Here is a 17,837-nt window from a genome sequence, read left to right on the forward strand (position 1 = left end):
ATATATTTATCAATAATAGAACCGTGGAACTGATTTCAAAATGACTATTCAAAAGACTAAACAAAACGCACAATGAGTGGAGACCATTATAGTCTTATCTCAAATTACTGTCACATACAGATTAATGAATGCTTTTGTTGAGTCGAATTGACTGTGAACTTCAGAAGGAAACAGAAGAGAAACCGTGACCACGTCAGGATCAATAGTGCTTTAGTAGATGAGGGGCCACTTCAGGTACCTCAGTGTTCACATAACTGGGGACCTGACCTGCTCCATTCACACTGACTCTCTAATGGAGAAGGTTCACCAGCACCTATTTCATCTCAGCCGAATGCACAATTGCACAGGAACTGTCCACCTCCAGAACATTTTTGTCAGTAGATGTAGGTCCACAGCCAAGAAGACCGTTAGGGACCTCAGTCAGTGGCCTCTCCTCTGTGTTGATATCGGGCAAATGCTCTCACTCTCTGAAGGCCAGCGCAGACAGGCTGAGGAAGAGCTTCTGGCTCAAGAAATTTTGGAACATAACTGGATTGGTCTGGATTGGGGGCCAATACAATACGCTTTCATAAAGTTACGTGTTCTTTCACAGTCTCTGGCTTGGCAACTGCGCATTTCACTGCACATTGTACTGAGTATAATAGTGTATATGATTTTTGTACAAAGGCACTTAAATGGGTTCCAGCAAACTAAAGAGTTACAGGTTACAGGCCTCATCTGTCATGCTTTCTTGTGAATTGACTCTAATCCCCGAGTCTTTAGTGTTGCTACACATTTAATAGCATTGTAATGTGATCCATTCCTACCTGAGTCCAGAAAATAGTAGGCGGGACTCTGAAAGATCATTTACATAAGCTAAAGTTAATGAGATATCTAGATATGCAAGTTTGTTGCACAATTGTTCTTGAGAAACATTATGCAATTATGCTTGCACTCCAATCAAATTGTCTTACCATATAAAAAGATATTAGCATTGTAACTCTTACTATGTCACTGCAAAAAATTTATACTGTAAATCTGAATCACAACAAATGCCACCTAGTAACATCTACTTTGATTCAGTTCATCGTTACGTTATAATTTGTGACATGGCCCGACATGCCTGATTCACAGCTACTGCGATGGAGTCATTCGTAGGGTTACACATTATGAGTAGATGAATTTGACCCCAATGATGCCCCAACGTTAACAATACTGCAGGTCACAAATCGACGTCATTGTGTGGCTGTGATATTTTCTTTGAAAGTTCGTTTTTTCGACAGGGGTGCAGTAGGGGTGTGGATTCCCTGAGAGATTCAGGGGCCCAGCACTCAACAGGAGTCCTTGGATACGTAAAATTACACGTAAAATTATATGTACAATCGTGCGGCCGAAGGGGGGGGGAAGCAAGGTGACTTTTTGTCAGTGGGCCCAGAATTTCTAGCGACGTGCCTGGTTGTTGGTGCAGTTCTCTCTGTTTTTTTTTTTCTTATTTTGCATGTTTCATAATCAGTGGGATCGGTCACCGTCAAGCAAGCGAGCAAATGTCTGCGTATATTAAAATGACGCTCAAGGACATATGATTATTGACGCAGTTACTCTGCAAAACGATGCCTCCAAAGACATAGGAGTAAAATATCACTTTTAAACTTCAGGGACTGAAATTTTTTAAGCCCCAAATGCCCTGGTTATACTAAAGATAAAAACCATAATAGCTCCTCTACAAATTTCAGCTGGGCAAAAGGCGGCACAAACTGCACGTAATGATACGGAATTTCTCTAAGGGGCACTTTTGAGGGAAGGACCTGGCACTGGGAACCGGCAATTTGTCACCCTGGTCACCCAGCCCCTAGTCATGTTTGGGTAGATAGGTACAGCAATTGAATCACCCAGAGAACCTGGCAAAGACACAGTTGACCAGGAGCGATTTTGGAAAGGGTCATATTATGGGATTTTTTATAATGATGGCAAAAACCCAAAAAGATTCTGTTAGCTAAACCAGCAATTTGTCTTATAAGCTCTTATAAGTCCTCTGAGATGATTAGAAATCTTATCTAATCGAGAAATAACATTGTTTTTTTTTTTTTTTGACATTTTCTATGTACAAATGGGTGATATTGAACAAATTGACATATTGAAATATATCATACACATGCCCCTGTTTATTCAAATGCAAGGCTTTTTTTTCTCCCCACAATCATTAAACCTGATAATTTATAAATGCTTTGGACCCCTCTGCTAAAACACAGGAGAGTGAGTTTTGTAGAGATAAAGTATAGATGGTGAGATCTACTTATAGTTACATCGAATTTATTTAGCTTTTACCCAAAGCGATACACATTTACTTTAATGGAAGCAGGGTCAGCCAGTCCCTGCAGCAACTGGGGGCCGAGGGCCATCCTCAGGGGCCCAATGATGACATCATTCTGACAACCCTGGGATTTGACCCAGCGACCTTCTGTTTGCAGGCACAGTGCCCCAATACACTGCGCTACACACCACCCGCCAGCATGAACCTAGATGTATTTAGATTTAACTGTAATGTGAGAATGAATAAAAATCGTGACACCCCCAGGAAGTTTCCCAGAGGGAGGGGCTCTCCAAATAAATAACTCGTCAAAACAACTACACCAAAGATGAGGCTCTTTCAGTCTGGCCAGCCATATTGACTCCGGATGGGTGTGGATATAGGGAGTCAAAAAGCCAGCATGGATTCACTGTACCTGTTACTTTAAATACCCATAATCCTTTTATTAGTTTCGACAAAGCACAGCTCTAATCTGGATTTGCACATTGATCTTTAAAACAAAAGACAAATTTCACGGAAGTGGCTTTTGACGATTTGAAAAACAGATACTGACGTATGTTATTGCCCATCATAATGACGTAACACAAACTTTCACATATTTTTGCAGCTTGATACTTCACTGCAGCTGCTGTAACGTTTAGTCCTTGACTCAAAGGCCCTTCCTGGGACTTAATCACCTTCAGTCCAAAGTCCTCATGTTCCTACTGCATTATTTAGACATCTTTCATTTACACTCTAGGTTTTATAATTTAATATGATGTCACGACCGGTGGGACAAAGGACTCGGAGGCAGGCATGGTGATGAAACAAAAATTAACGTAAAGATCCGAGGCTGGAAATACACCAGATCATGAGGGATCGAAATGGGAGGACTGGAATGAGGTAAGGCACAGACAACAAGAAGATTCAACGTCAATGAATGGACTGGGGAACACAGGACTGGGAAGCACGTATATATGGAACTAACAAGGGAGGTAATGAGAGGCAGCTGGGAGTGATTAATTTGAGATTTAGGAACAAGAGGTAAGACAAAATAGTAACAGGCATGGCTTGTTAAGATCACGCCAGAGAGGAGACGGGAGGCTCAGGTGGAAGCAGAGGGCAGGATGTGACACATGAAGTCTACACAACATGCATACTGCTGGATATTCATACAGGATGATCAGTATATTGTACAAATACAAAACTCCAGGATACATCAAACTTGACTTTTTGACTTATTTTTGAAATGTCAAAAACACAACTGCTGAGCATTCCTAACATTCATACACTATACGGCCAAAAGAGTGCGGACACCCTTATTGATTAGAGGAACTGGCTAATTAATCCACACACACATCTGACATCCATGTATAATGAAGAACACAACCACACAGTCTCCAGCTACAAACACTGGCAGCAAAATGGATGATTATCCAGAAATGATTAGTGATCCTTCCCACAAGTTTGTTAACCAAATTTCTCCATTACAATAGCTGCCTTGGTCAACTGTAAGTGATGTGATTGTGAAGGGGAAACGTCTAGGAGCAAGATCAGTCATGAAGTGGCAGCCACAAGCTCACAGAAAGGGACCTGATCACCCAGAACCTGAATGGCAGCACATGCCCCCAGCAATGTCCCAGCATGTAATGGAAAGCCTTCCCAGAAGAGCACAGGCTATTACAGCAACAAAGGGTGGACCAGCTTCATACGTAAACCCTTGGTTTCAGAAGGAGATGTTGGACAAGCTGGTGTCCACATACTTTTGGCCATATAAGGTACATTGACTGTTTACATGCCCCAGGATCCGGTCATATCTATGCTTTTATGACCATCATCAATCATAATGTCTCATAATCTGTGTTATGTCTATATACAGTACGGTGCAACAGTCTAAGGTAGTCAAAGAAAATATTTAATGGTAAGGGATAGGAAGTATATATTTGCTTAGAAGAAAAAAAAAATCACAATTTAACATTAGATCAGGGGTCTCCAACTCCGGTCCTGGAGAGCTACTATCCAGTAGGTTTTCTATCCTACCTGGCTTCTGATGAGTCACACTAGTTCTCAGGTAAATACCAGGAGCAGGTGTGGCTCATCAGAAGCCAGCTGGGATAGAAAACCTATTGGGTAGTAGCTCTCCAGGACCGGAGTTGGTGACCCCTGCATTAGATCATATGCAAATGTACAGTAACCCAATAAAAAATAAAGAAGCATTCCTTTTGTTCTCCAAAAAGTTACTGATATCTTGTTGCATGGCTTGAAAAACACTATTTTGGTTCCCAAAACTTTCCTCCAGGGCTCCTCTATGTTTTTGTTAAATTTCATCAACAGCTCAATTAGTTAATTAATTTAACTGACTGACTGTTATTACCCTTGCATTTCGTGGAGCTACCAAAGGTGTGAAAGTAGCCCATTTGGAAACAGCTGGAATGCTGCTTTTCGACAATTACTTTTAATTCACAATTACATTTCAATTACTGAAGGATTGGACTGACAAGCATGTAATTTGCCCTTTTTTATCCCAAAAACTCTTAAATTCCATTCAATCAAGAAAAAAAAACCACAGTAGAGAATGGCGGAGCACTGCTGACCCCTGGAGGATGCTGCTATACATTACAGAATGTACTTCGGCAGTTGACTTTTCTAAACGTATATTCAATCAAAATAGTATAGCATACAGCAATCCAACTTTACTAAAACATATCCATTGCATTGTAACAGAAGTACAGAGTGAGTAAACTCAAACCGCGCACCGCAAATGATACAGGAAACATCACCCTTCTGGCCTGCCGCGGTTCCTCTGAGGAGTGGCGGACGGTCGGGGCCCTTTCGGTGGCAGCACCTTCTGCTTCCTCGCTTCCTCCATTTCCAGCTGAAACCAGAGTTTAAGTGAATCACTTGTGTTTAAGCTGCATTTGTAAGCTGAGGTCAGTTCGACAATGTGGATACAGCATAACGCTAATTGCACTAGAGTAATTTGCCGAAAGCTAAGCGGATCTCTAGAAATTAGTGCTTTTAAAATGTTTTCCTATATTCAATTCATTAGTTCATTAGTTTGCTTGCTTCCCACAAGAAGTACCTATTTTTTGTAACACCAGAAAGACAGGAAGGGCTGGTTTGGGGCCTAGCGTGACGAGACCCTAGTGGTCATTTCCAGCTTGGGATTAATAGTTCAAGAGAGTTATTTTCCATTTGTACACGCACAGGCAGTAAAGAAGAGAAGTAATCAAAAGCCAGGAAACGCAATAAGGGCAAATGATAAGTAGTAAGAAGACATTGTAAAATAGAATGAAATCCGCAACTAAAATACTCAAACATCTCGAGGTGCAAAAATAGGCAACAGTGAAACACTATGAAGTGCAGTGAAACAGCCATTATTAAAGTGCACGCCGTAGACCAGTGTACACTGTTAACAAAGTAAAACACAACACAGATTTTTATTTAAAAGTGCTGCACGCCTGAGAATATTGCGTCATAATGCTACAGTAAAACATTGTTGGACACATTGTAAACCAACACTGCTTTTGTTTAAGAAATATTGCACATCAGAGGTTATGTTGGCATGTTTTCCCTTCTGTTGTTATATCTTCTGTCACCAAGTATGGCTGGAAAGAGGATGTTATAAAAACGTGCTTCGTGTGTGATGATACTGTACAGCCTGCAGTGTCTCAGGTTAAATGCTGAGTGTTTTTGCCTGAGCAGAGAGTGCGCTGGGTGCTGTGGCTCCCTGAGGATGCTCCGGGCTTTTTTCCTGCCGCGTTGTGTGCAGAGAGTGACCATGGATGTGAGGTCAGCTCCAACGATCCTCTCTGCAGCCTTTATGACTCTTTGTAGAGCCTTCCTCTCTGCCTGAGTGGTGTTCCCAAACCAGACAGTGATGCCATTTGTGAGGATACTTTCTACAAGAGTACGTGTGTGTGTGTGAGTTTGTGTGTATGTTATATAGGAGGTTTATCTAGCCATCTAACAAGATACACACACACACACACATATATATATAGGTTGACTGCCCTCTGCCACCACTCACCCTCTCCTTGTATCGTCTTTCAAAGACGGCCATGTCTTCGTCTTCCCTTGTCTTCAAGTCTGACTTCTTCTGCTTCAGTGAGTTTATGTCTGTTCATTATAGACCAGAAGTCTGTCACATACAATTCCCGTGATGCTCACAGTGGACACACCACTGTGTGACTGAACTCTAGATGAAGTTATTGTCATTCATTTGAATTGTTTTGCTTTGGACAACTTCAGAACCCCTTGGTTCTGCAGGAGGAGACTTTTTAAACTGTGGAACAGACTCTAAATGGAAGGACATGATCACAGAAGACTCAGCAGTCTAGACCAAGCATTTACGCAATGATTCCAACATACAGCTGACATTTTCTTAAATCTAACTAACGTTGCATGTCTTTAATATTTGCATTTAATTTTTGCAGAAGTGTCCTGTGCCTGAACGGTTAAACGAATATAATGAGAACAATTCTGAGTTACCGTGAGACACTGAAACTTTGCATCTGTTGCAGGAGGATCAGTTTTCTGAAGCGGGTGTGTTTACACGTTTCGCCAGATGTGGCGATGTCACATCTGCGGCTGTCACTCATTGTAGCCCTCAACGAATTATACATTTTCAGTGCCGAGCCAGAAGACAGCCAAGAACATGGCGCACTGACATTTACAAATGTACTCCTTGCCATAACCATGCAGGAAGCCTCTGATGACGCTTCTACTGATCTGTGACGGCTTCGCTGGGCCTGAGCTACTGCCTCCAGATGAGCTTCTGGACAGATACAGACTTTAGACGGCACTGTTCAGACTGTTCTGTCATTCACAAAATCCAAACACACCAGCACATCAAAGTGACAGCACTCCTACTATTAGAAGGTATGACCAAAGGCAGGGAAACCACTAGTATTGCAACCATTTAGATTTGATCGCTTAAAGACACAAACAAATCTTATTTAAAATATTCAGCTGACACTCCTGCAATGTTTAAAGCCTTGAATTTCACGGATATTCGAGGATTTCTACATTTGTGCAGACAAACCAAAGAGGGACACTAGAAGTGTTTTACTGCTATGGCGACTTCGTATAACCTTACCTGCAGTCTGAGAACACGCCCCGTCGGCCTTCTCGAACCAACAGTCAACGGAGGATCGGGATCCAGCCAGTTCCAGTCCAGAGTACGGAGGATTGCCTATTTGCCCCCCCAAAAAGTTCACAAAAGCAGGGTCCCAACATGTTAGAGAACACACCCCCTGCTGGGAGTCCTCCACGTTTAACGTAAGCAAATGAATCCCTCAAACAAACAGCGGACGGTTTCCAAAAACTTTACCATGCCAAGCCATCTGAAATATAAACTTTCTTCACTTCTTGACGTAAACAAGAACACGAGATAACACACTTGATTCCAAATGTTTACATTTCTTACGCCCGACAGGAGAAAGAGCTAATGACTTAATGACTGATGGTAGTAGCCGAAAATGCAGCCTCTCTGATCTCGTCTCTGTACGGTGCAGTGCTGTGCGTTTGTCTGATCTAGTAGATACTCTCCTTGAGTAGAATATCTATACTCCAGTTTGCTGCTATGTGCCTTTAGTTACAATGTGCATGGTCTCACCCAACCTGCGGTTCTCAAGTCTCAGGAAGCCCTCAGCCAGAGAGCTGAATCCCGTCAGTCCTCCCATGGCAACGTACGGGACGTCCTGCCCCACGGGCATGCCCCGTGCCAAGCGCTCCTCCTTTGTCTCAACCAGGGTTTTGTGGGCGTAGCTAGGCTGGCCACAACTGCAGGTATAAGGGCTGTAGAACGCAGCGCATGTAGAACCTGCCGGCAAGAGCGCAACCAGGGCCGTCGCATGTTGTTTCTCTCCAGCTGTCTCCCCACACGCGCCAACCCGAATTGGCCGTGCGCCTCATGTGGCGGCATAAGGGAACCGCACTCACATTTCCTGCACCGGCGCCCGCCGGCCTCGCTGTGGTCCTGGGCGGAGTGCTTGCACCGGCAGCGGACTGGCTGGGAGCCGTTGAGGTGGATGTAGGAGTAGGAGGTGCAGCTGCAGCTGGAGACTCGGCACGGCAGAGCCAGCGGCCGCTCTAAGGGCACCTTCTCAAAGTCCGTCTGATGCTGCTTGTACCTTAAGCCAAATGGAGGTGCTCTAAAAGCCATGCATTTATCATACAGGCATCCAGAGTATCCCGTGAAAGCAGAATATTGAACATACAGGTAACAAAAAGCTCACAGCTGATATTCATCATCATCCAGTTGGGTTTTAGGTCATCTGGAGTCTAACCTGGGAAACCCATCCATCCTCCCAATCCATCCATCCACCATCCATCCATTTTCTAAATGGTCTAAAGCATTAATCGTAATTTTTCCTGAACTACAATTATTTAGGGGAACATTGCAATTCAGCTGTTTTGAGGCAATCAGTGCTACATATAGATTTTGGAAAATGGAAACCAACGGCTAGTGCCGATACATGTAAGCATTAAAATTAGAACTCAACAGATGCAGGTATGTGTGCAGGCACAGTGACGTAGGAAACCCTCAAGCCTTTACGTGTACAGAAATGAGCACAGATCCCACGGGAGTGCAGATAAAACGGGGTGGCGAGGGGTGACAGAAAGAGATCGCACCTGTGTGAGCAGAAGCACAGCGTCTCCGGTCCAATGAGCTTGCAATCCATGCCCCCCGGGACCCCACAGCTCACGTACAGCCTGTTCTGCAGCCTAGTCGGCAAAACCTGCTGCTTGTACGCCGCATATTGCTCAGAGGTGAAGAGTATCCCCCCATCATCCTCGCCAACAATTCTGGTGAACGGCAGAAGCCTCCATCAGTTCCGCATCTCCGCTCATCTTTCGCTTTAACTGGCCCTCACTCGCTGACCAGAGCCCGGCTAAGTGCTGCAGAAGCCGCAAAAAGATCAACCTGAACGGCGCGGACAGCTCTCAGGAGGAGCAAGACATGGGGAACTAAAAGTGGTTGGCAAAAATGAATTCTGCAATCCCATATGTCTCCCCGTTTATTTATAATCTGATCAAGTTTGCAAGTGCAGTCTATCCACAAAGCACGCTGCTTCAGGATTCCACAGGCACACCATCTTAGAAAACAATGCATGGCGTCTTCGTATATATCAGGGAGAGCTGCTGTGAGCCTTTTGGTATGTTATCTAAGCTGAAACATTCCCTTGTGTGCCGCCGAGGTGGTACCATCACACTACTCGCACAAATAGGGATTATTATAAGGAAAAGAAAATCACATTATTTATGAGTAATTATACAATGTTCGAGGTTTGTTTTCAATGCTGATTTTAGCAGAACAAGCCTCAAATCACGCGTCTACATAACTTCTTTCTCATTGATTGTTCAGTGCAATGCTTACAGACTTAAGAGCAAAACGCGGCAACTTACAGACCTTCTGTATTCTAGGTAGTCTTCAACTGCAGTGATCGCACTCTTATTCACACGTATTACGTCCATCGCGTTAATAGCGCCGTTACAAAAGTACGAAACATACTGGTGAATGCTATGTACCTGAGTTGGTGCACACTGCGCCACCGTTGCTAAGTTACAGGTAGTAGAGCATATCCGAGTCCAGCGCGTGACTACTACATTACGCATGCGCGGATCCGTTAAACTGCTGCGGCCATGTGTCCTCAAAATTCAGCACAGATGCTTTTATCAACGATGAGCCGCCGTCCATATATGTGTTGTACATCTTTGGCCGTATTGTGTTCAGTGAGCAGGACGACGCCTCGACCGTGTATTGCACATATGTAAGAGGCTGTAATATAAGAACAGTTTCCTGAAATAGTTTGTGGCACGATGGCTCAAACGGTAGTAATGTTGCCTCCCACCTCCCGTTTTAGGGGGTTCGAATTTCCACTTTTCCCTTTGTATGTGGAGTTTGCATATTCTCCCCAGCTAAAGCTCGTTTTACATATTGTCGTTTCATGTGAGCATCTATAGTGTAGCAGTTGATTGTAAATCAACCGGTTCGAGTTTTATTGTCATATACTGACAACAATGCAACATCAGAAATACATTTCCCAGAATGCAATTCAAAATACGTTTCGACGTGGTGATGCAAAACGATTCAGAAAGATGAATTTTGGAATGTGGGTCGTAGAGCAAGCGTGCGATTCTGACATTAAATATTGGCAAAGAAAGCACCGGCAGAAACTATATTAGGGAATGCGCAATTGGTGCGCATCGTTATAACGATTGCAATAGAAGAGTCGTCTACTGGTCTTTAAAAGCTAGAAGCTATCCACCAAACGATTTATAACCTCGTCGCCTGAGATTAACTGAAATAACATTTGCTGTAAATATGGTATATAAGGTAAGACCATTTTAACTTTAATTTTGAGACTAGGCTTTGTTTGGCCATGCGAAATTTGTATTTATTTTGGTTTTATTTCTGTTGCGTGTCTTGCCCGTCGATATAAAAACGGAAGGACGCTTTACAGAACTCGCTGGATGTGTTCCGCATATATCCGGTATGAATTGAAGCTCCTGGGCTGCAAAATGGTATTCGGTGAAGTTACTTGGTAGTTGCGTGGACAACGAATGCAGCTGGAGTGTAATGGCGTGAAATGGTTCAGGCGTTAAGCTTTTCCCAAGAAGCTTTTTATCGTATCTTTAAATTACACCGCGACTAGTATCATTGTTTATTCGGTTTTCAGCCATTTACATGGCTGGGTAATTTTACAGCACGGATTCAGGTTAAGTGTGCACACCTTTTAAAGGTACAAAAGCAGAGATATCAGACTACACGCTCTTACCCATTGGGCTTTTAGTGCAACGTCACTGAAGTTCATCCAAGTATCCGCTGTATAAATAACGTGTTTATCTCAACACGCAAAGAACACAAGGCACTCATTTATTAAGCATTATAATTTGCATCTTATTTTAAACTTTATGATCAGCTTGAATGATTTTCTGTGAATTTGCGGGGATTGAATATTTTCACCCACACGTCAGGTAAAGTACGAGGCATATCTGTCCCGTTACTTTTATTGGAATGTGATTCTTAGATGCAAAAGTGCACGAGGGTAATTCTAATAGGATAATTGGGATTTGTGACGTAACAGTCACGCGTTCCGCGATGACCTTGGATGATTGAGTGAGACGGTGATCAGAGGTGCAAAATACCTGATCAGAATCTGTAGCCTTATATAAATGTTTTACTCTAAAGCCGCTGCTTGTTCGTGCGTCTGACTTTGTCTTGCTTGGTTTTAGTGGGGTTGAATGCTCTCCACTTTACCTAATCCGCCCTTTTTTTTTAAGAACAAACCTTGCTTTTTAGCAGTAATTGCTTGCACTGTTAATGATCTTGGACTGTGACTCCTAGGGGAGATGGGGACTGGTGGTGACAGCACGCCAGACATCTTTTCACCTCAGACGCGGCATTGCAGGAGTTGCTTCGTAAAGTGTTTACACCTTTCTAAATATTTCATTAATAGCATAATTTGTCTGCATGTGTCTTACCACATATTACAAGTGACTGTGAATTGTTTAAGAGGGGAGAAAGTCTCCTCGGGATTATTTCTATGACCTGAATGTGGAATATGACGGGGTTGGGGTTCTGGAATGTTCCCTGGGTTGCTGGCTTGCAGCAGGCCTGCGTTTAAGTCTTGAGCGGATTCGCTCCAGCTGACCAGTTTGACCTTATTTGTCATCCCCTGCTTCCAGACATTACGTGGCATGTCAGCTAGGTGTGCTGCATGTGCTTCTGGCACCAGTGATCCTTTAGGATATTGAAATCCACAATTCAGATGTCTTGCACCTATGCATGGTGATGTAGTATCTGGGAGTTGATGGACATACCCTGTTAAGTGCTCCACTGTTTGTGTGTCTGTTTATATAAAAGACACTCAAGTGTGTGCCGACCAGACCACTGCGAACTGTGGTTTTATAAAAATGGCTGTGTCCAAATTTTGTATAGGTACCCCCCCCCCCCCCGTCGTTATGCTCCTCCATCCCCTGCCCCTGACTCAGCGCGCCGCACAGATAACTCTCTGCAGAGCAAGTTTTGCCTGACTGAGAAACAGTGGCTCAGGTACATAGTCAGACATCTCTGTAATTTATGCCTTAGGCAAGCATTGCGCTGGGAACGATCCTGAACACCCAGCTGGTTTCCCGTGTTGTCCTAAAAAAAAAAAAAAAAAAAACGACACGTGTGATAATCCAATACGAGGATCTCTTCTGATTAGGACGAGGTCGGCTGTACTAGGTGTCCGGTCTGCTCTTGGTCGTGGCCAATCTGCTAATGTTCTCTTGCAGCCCTGTCGCTTGTTTGTATGTGTGCTGTGACTACAGAGAACGACTGAGGTTGTAAGCCGGGCATGATGGTTATGGGGGCTTGGTCCTGCTATAACCTTTTACATTATTCATGTGCTGAACATTTACCTTCCTGTATAACAGATGGATTTTTATTCAGCAGTTAACCCTAATTATTTTGGCCTCTGTCATTCTTAAAGTGTTTTGTCTAGAGAGATTAAATTGTCATATCTTACTAAGAGACCAGTCATGAATGTATCTGTTTGTTTTAGGCTGTTTCTTGTATTTAGAAAACCATAAATTACGGGACTATGAATTGCAAATGTTTGCCCAGCAAGCAGGAACGCTACAGTCATTTTTATCTTCTATTTGCATAATTGTTTATTTCAAGAATGATTTGCGAGATTTGTCACGGAGATAGGTCACAACCCATCGCTGTATCATGGTTTGATGTATATTCCTGTGCTCGCTGTTGTTTGTTCTAGAACAATGTATCGGCATTTGTAGGGGCAAGAACAAAAAGAGAGGGAAACGTATAGCCACTGGCAGTGTGCCGTGCATGTCACGAGAGCAGAACCTAAACACACCCTGCACGGATATCGGCAGCGTGTTCCGTGATGAGGAACAGTCAACAAGACATAATAATTGCTCCCTGCCTCCAGGATGTTCGGCTAGGAAGTTTCACTTGACTTTAAAAGCTGAAACGCTCCGATGAGACTTGATCTATGCAGAAAAAAAATTGAACATCTGTGCACAATCGCAAAGCATGAGTGTGATCTGCACAGCAGGCTGAATTCACGAAGGACAAAGGTGGCTGCTTTATCAGAGCTGGATTGCCGTTTAGATGCCGACTTGTGATTTTTGCGATTTATAGGGTCGGACGTTGGCGGATTGAGTTGGTCCGCGCCGCGGCCGGTCCTCTTTCGGCACGGGGAGCCCCGCGCCCCATGGTCGGGCGCCCCACCCCGCGCCGGGACCATGCTGGCTCCGCTGCTGCGCAGGAACGTCTCACAGAGGCTGAGCATCATCCTGCTGGCGTTCGGCTTCGTCTGGGGCCTCATGCTCATGCGCTACACCCTCCAGCAGCCGCGCCACCAGAGCAGCGCCCAGCTGCGGCAGCAGATCCTCGACCTCAGCAAGAGATACGTCAAGGTGCTCACCGAGGAGAACCAGAACGCTCCTGGGCCGCAGGGAACCTCCATGGCTGGATACGGTAGGCCTGCGCTGTCCTGGCCCGTAGCTGCCGTGCACGTTCGTCGAGGCAATGCCTCTATTTTTGGTCATTAAAGATCCCTGGGCATTAAGGGCTGCACAAAAAACTATGCAATCTCATTTCTCAATTACAACGCTTCTTCTGCATTATATTACATCAGTTGGATCAAAACCAGTGCCCCTACTTTTCCCCCATAATTCTGCATTCTCTTTAATGAGTGCTTTTCCACTGCGCCAGGTACCTTACTATTGGTACTTCAAGGTGTTGGTTTTCCACTGACGTAAAAGCTGCAACAGGTATTGTGCTCTAAACTGCCCCTCTGCCATGGATTACCTCCCCTGATGTAATTGCTCTTTTTAAAGGCAGTGCCCCTTTGCTTCTCTTCTCCTTCATTTTTCTTGCCTTAATCTGACTGGAAAAAAAAACACACATTACTGGTTTATTCCGGTATTTTACAATCAGACCTTAAGATTAACAATCTCCTATAAAACGTTGCAAATATGACAGTTACCACTTTTTCATTCAAACCCGACACACAGCAGGATTTCATTGATTTCATTCAAATTCGCTCATTTGAGCAAATCGTCACCTTCAGTCACAAATAGCAATTCATTTACTCGATTAATATTTTTGACACTGTTGAATTCATTCTGCTTCGATATGTGTCTTATTCTGTCATCTTTTCATACCTATAATGCGGCGATTAGCTTCATACTCGGCACCATCACACCTGAAATGATATGAACCAAACACCAAAAGTAATCAGAAGTCAGCAAATTTTCACTATTGGCTTTGGCAATTAGGTTAGGGCAGGCAATCTGTGGAAGGGGGTCAGTTTAGAGCATAACACAGGCACTGAATGACATCACAGCACGAGGTGTGGTATTTTGTACTGAATTCAAAAAATAGCTGTAGTATATTTTAAGGCTGGGTGAAGTGCTATATTATGCACATGCAATTCTCACGTCGCTAGTCAGTTGGATCAGGCTTTTGCTTGTTTTGAGTTCTGTAAAGGGACTTCGTAGCCCAGGGAGTTTAGATTTCGGCAAAACATTTTTACTTTGTCGTAAGAAAAAAAACGTAACAAATTTTGCTATTTTAATTATTATTCCTTTTCATGATTATCTTTTTTTTTTTTCTTGTATTCTTGTATTTTTATATTCTTGGATTACTCTTGTACTCTTTTCAGGCTATCTGTCTAGAGCTGTGGTAGCGCACAAATTTCCCCACTGTGGGATCAATAAAGTCCTATCCTATCCTAGTATATGTTTAAAAACAGAATGCAGAATGGCTGCTGTCGCATCATGCAGGTGGGGGCTACACAGTGGGGGTGGTCGACGTGGCTCTGCATCGGTTCTGAAAGCGCTATATAAATGCAACTTTCATTAATTTATTTATATATATTTTTATACACAAAAAAATATAGCTAGATAATCATAAGTATAGCACGTTAGCTGTAGCAGCCCCCCCTGGGCTGGGGGTTCGATTCCTGCCCCGCTCTGTGCGTGCGTGCGTGAGCGAGTGTGTGTGCGAGTGTGTGTGCGTGTGTGTGTGTGTGTGCGCGTGAGCGAGTGTGTGTGTGTGCGTGTGCATGCTCTCCCCATGTTAACATGGGTCTCCCCTGTGTCACCCTGGTTTCCAAAGACGTGCAGTTGGGCGAAGTAGCATAATTATGAGAGTTTGCCCTTGGATGAGCCGGTATCCCGTCCAGTGTGTCCCTGTGCTTCACAGGGCAGGCTTTAGGCTCACTTTCACCCTGTACTGGAAAATTAATGGATAGGTAAACTATTTTTTTTTTTTTTGAAAACCCATTTACCCAATTTTGAAAATACCTTAAAAAAAAAAAAGCTGTATAGGCCTCACTTTATTAAGCCCAAGTTTTTTTCCCCTAATAACAGGTTTTTATTTAAAGCTATACTCACGTTTTTATTTCTTATTCCAGCTGACCTGAAACGGACCATTGCCGTTCTGTTGGATGACATCCTGCAGCGACTGGTCAAACTCGAGGGCAAAGTGGACACGGTGATGAACGGCTCGCTGACGAACAGCACTCACAGCGTCGGTGGGCTTCCTGTTCCCGCCCCCGCCACAAGGCAGGAGATGCCCCCCGTGCGCCCGGAATCAGCTGACAAGCCAGGCCAAGGGAGATAGCCTGCTTGCTCCGATTGGCTATCGCTTCATATCAACGCCTCCTGATTGGCTGAATTATGTGCTTGGCATTTTTTCTCACCGAATTAATAGACATTGTTTTGCTCCAGCATAAAATGTGACTTTTCACGTTGCGTCAACAGCACCTTTTGTGCCCTTACAATAGAAGCACATAATAATTGTCAGTAACTCCGCACTTCGCAACAGCCACGCTGTTTCGCAATCAGGACGGCGAATGCTCCAAATAACTATACTCCTCGTGTAAATATGTTGGCCGCACCTGTGGCATCTTTCTAAATATCTTGTACTCGACTGCAGCCTGTTGAAACACTTGTCTTTCAGCAGCTGGGTGATCATGAAGGCAGCCGTCGTCATGTTATAGTCCTAAATTATAGCATTTCTTAAATTATGAATGATATCCAAAGAATTTCATTTGCACTGTATGCAGAGGAGCAATACGAGCATTACTTAGGTTTATCCGTGATAAACGTCGTAAAAAGTAGAATGTACATTTTATCAAGTTATATATACACATAATTTATCCTTAGAGGGGTTGATCTCCACTTGCAAAACAAGGCTAATTGAGGCGAATTGGTTAGTGTGTGAAATCAGAAGCCGTAAACATTGAAGCCTTGTGTTTTTTGTTTTTTTTAAACGGCTTCTGCTCACTGTTACACATTGATAATTATTGCAGTGGATACACAGACACCAGCTTTATGCAGTGTGTTTTTTTTAAATAAGCATGTGTTCATAGAGAACAGTACTGCCTTTATACAGCTGAGGTTTGCCAGTGTACATTTCAGGCCAATAATTAAAGGTTGTTCTCAGGAAAAAGGAAAAAAAAAAAGTAATCAAGTAGAGGGGAAAAGAATTAACAAACCACACATATATCAGTAATCAAGCCATTGATAAGTAGCTGCTTTCTTGAATTAATATCTTTGTAGAGAGCTAAAATTATATAGAATCTAATGTTATGGTTTCTGTACAATTGTTTTATGTTTTATAGACATTAGATGCCAATGAATAAGATGGATTTAGCCGGTAACAGTTGTCTGTATCCATGATTTGTCTAGTTTTACCTCCGATGGCTTTAAAAAATAACTGCTTTGGCTGCTTCAGGCCACCATACTTATTCATGTTTATAATATTCCATTATACATGTGCTAATCACTGTTTTGTCACTTGCTGTGTTTTCATTTCATGTACAAACTTTGAATACATCTGTTTGGCAGTTTTTGTTAAGTTGTCTCTTTGGATCATTAAAGCTATTTTAATCATTTCTAATTGTTGTTGTGGCGTTTTCAGGTATAGTAAGATTTTTTTTCCTGCATTCTTGCAAATCTTTTGTGAAAGAATTTGTATTTCTTGGCGAACAATCCTCTCAGAAATCTGTGCATCGATTGCTGAGCCGTTTGCAGTGTATCTGAACAGACTTCTTCATGTTTGCTAATTGCTTCTCCAGTGTGGGTTGCAGTGACCTAACGGCATCAAGAAGCATTTGACATGTTCGGAGCTGCAGCCGGGTTCGAATCCCCCACCCTCGGGGTATAAGGTGGCATCACCTGGTAAAGCCAGCATGGTGACACAGTGAAAATCTGACACAGAAAAGTTTTTCAGAATTGCTAATTGAATGGATGCCTATTAGAAACAAACTTCAGTGACTTCACTTCACCTGCCCTATGTTTTGGCCAAGCACGCTGAAAATTTAACACTATAAACCTGTGGTGGAATGCTGCGCTGTCCCTGTTTTCCGGGGCCTCTCCCCCATAACTGCAATCGCATTGTTCTGTCTCATTCTCCCCAGCCCTGCCCCCCCCCCCCGCCCCCACCAAGGCTCCCAGATTTAGTGCGTTGCTCTGAACCTTCTATGATCTGGATTTTGACCTGTCGATTAATGCTGCAGTTGCGTAAGGATATCTGGGGGTCACA

The 17,837-nt window shown here is 43.4% G+C and overlaps 2 protein-coding genes across 5 annotated transcripts; one reads left to right on the forward strand and one right to left on the reverse strand.

Moving 5' to 3' along the window:
- Window positions 1–4,374: 4,374 nt before the first annotated feature.
- Window positions 4,375–9,894, reverse strand: fam221a (family with sequence similarity 221 member A). 2 transcript variants are annotated; one of them, XM_023825327.2, is made up of 7 exons: window positions 9,681–9,894; window positions 8,903–9,076; window positions 8,210–8,400; window positions 7,884–8,090; window positions 7,365–7,460; window positions 6,297–6,385; window positions 4,375–5,141 (listed from the first exon to the last, which is right to left on the reverse strand). In XM_023825327.2, exons 1-7 carry the CDS (start codon window positions 9,884–9,886, stop codon window positions 5,043–5,045), a joined length of 1,062 nt encoding a protein of 353 aa, XP_023681095.1. In that variant the 5' UTR covers window positions 9,887–9,894; the 3' UTR covers window positions 4,375–5,042. The 2 variants fall into 2 exon arrangements, with proteins under 2 accessions (XP_023681095.1, XP_072561650.1); XM_072705549.1 differs by lacking the exon at window positions 4,375–5,141 and having other exon boundaries at window positions 6,294–6,385; window positions 7,889–8,090.
- A 20-nt stretch (window positions 9,895–9,914) lies between these two features.
- On the forward strand, window positions 9,915–17,192 carry ccdc126 (coiled-coil domain containing 126). Of its 3 annotated transcripts, none has more exons than XM_023825330.2 (3): window positions 9,915–10,041; window positions 13,422–13,760; window positions 15,703–17,192. In XM_023825330.2, the coding sequence occupies exons 2-3, from the start codon at window positions 13,526–13,528 to the stop codon at window positions 15,909–15,911; spliced, it is 444 nt and encodes a 147-aa protein (XP_023681098.1). In that variant the 5' UTR covers window positions 9,915–10,041; window positions 13,422–13,525; the 3' UTR covers window positions 15,912–17,192. The 3 variants fall into 3 exon arrangements, with proteins under 3 accessions (XP_023681098.1, XP_023681096.1, XP_023681097.1); XM_023825328.2 differs by lacking the exon at window positions 9,915–10,041 and adding an exon at window positions 10,109–10,607; XM_023825329.2 differs by lacking the exon at window positions 9,915–10,041 and adding an exon at window positions 10,667–11,248.
- The last annotated feature ends 645 nt before the right edge of the window (window positions 17,193–17,837 follow it).

Source organism: Paramormyrops kingsleyae, chromosome 23 (genome assembly GCF_048594095.1).
Source record: "Paramormyrops kingsleyae isolate MSU_618 chromosome 23, PKINGS_0.4, whole genome shotgun sequence".
In the NCBI taxonomy this organism is placed as follows: domain Eukaryota; kingdom Metazoa; phylum Chordata; class Actinopteri; order Osteoglossiformes; family Mormyridae; genus Paramormyrops; species Paramormyrops kingsleyae.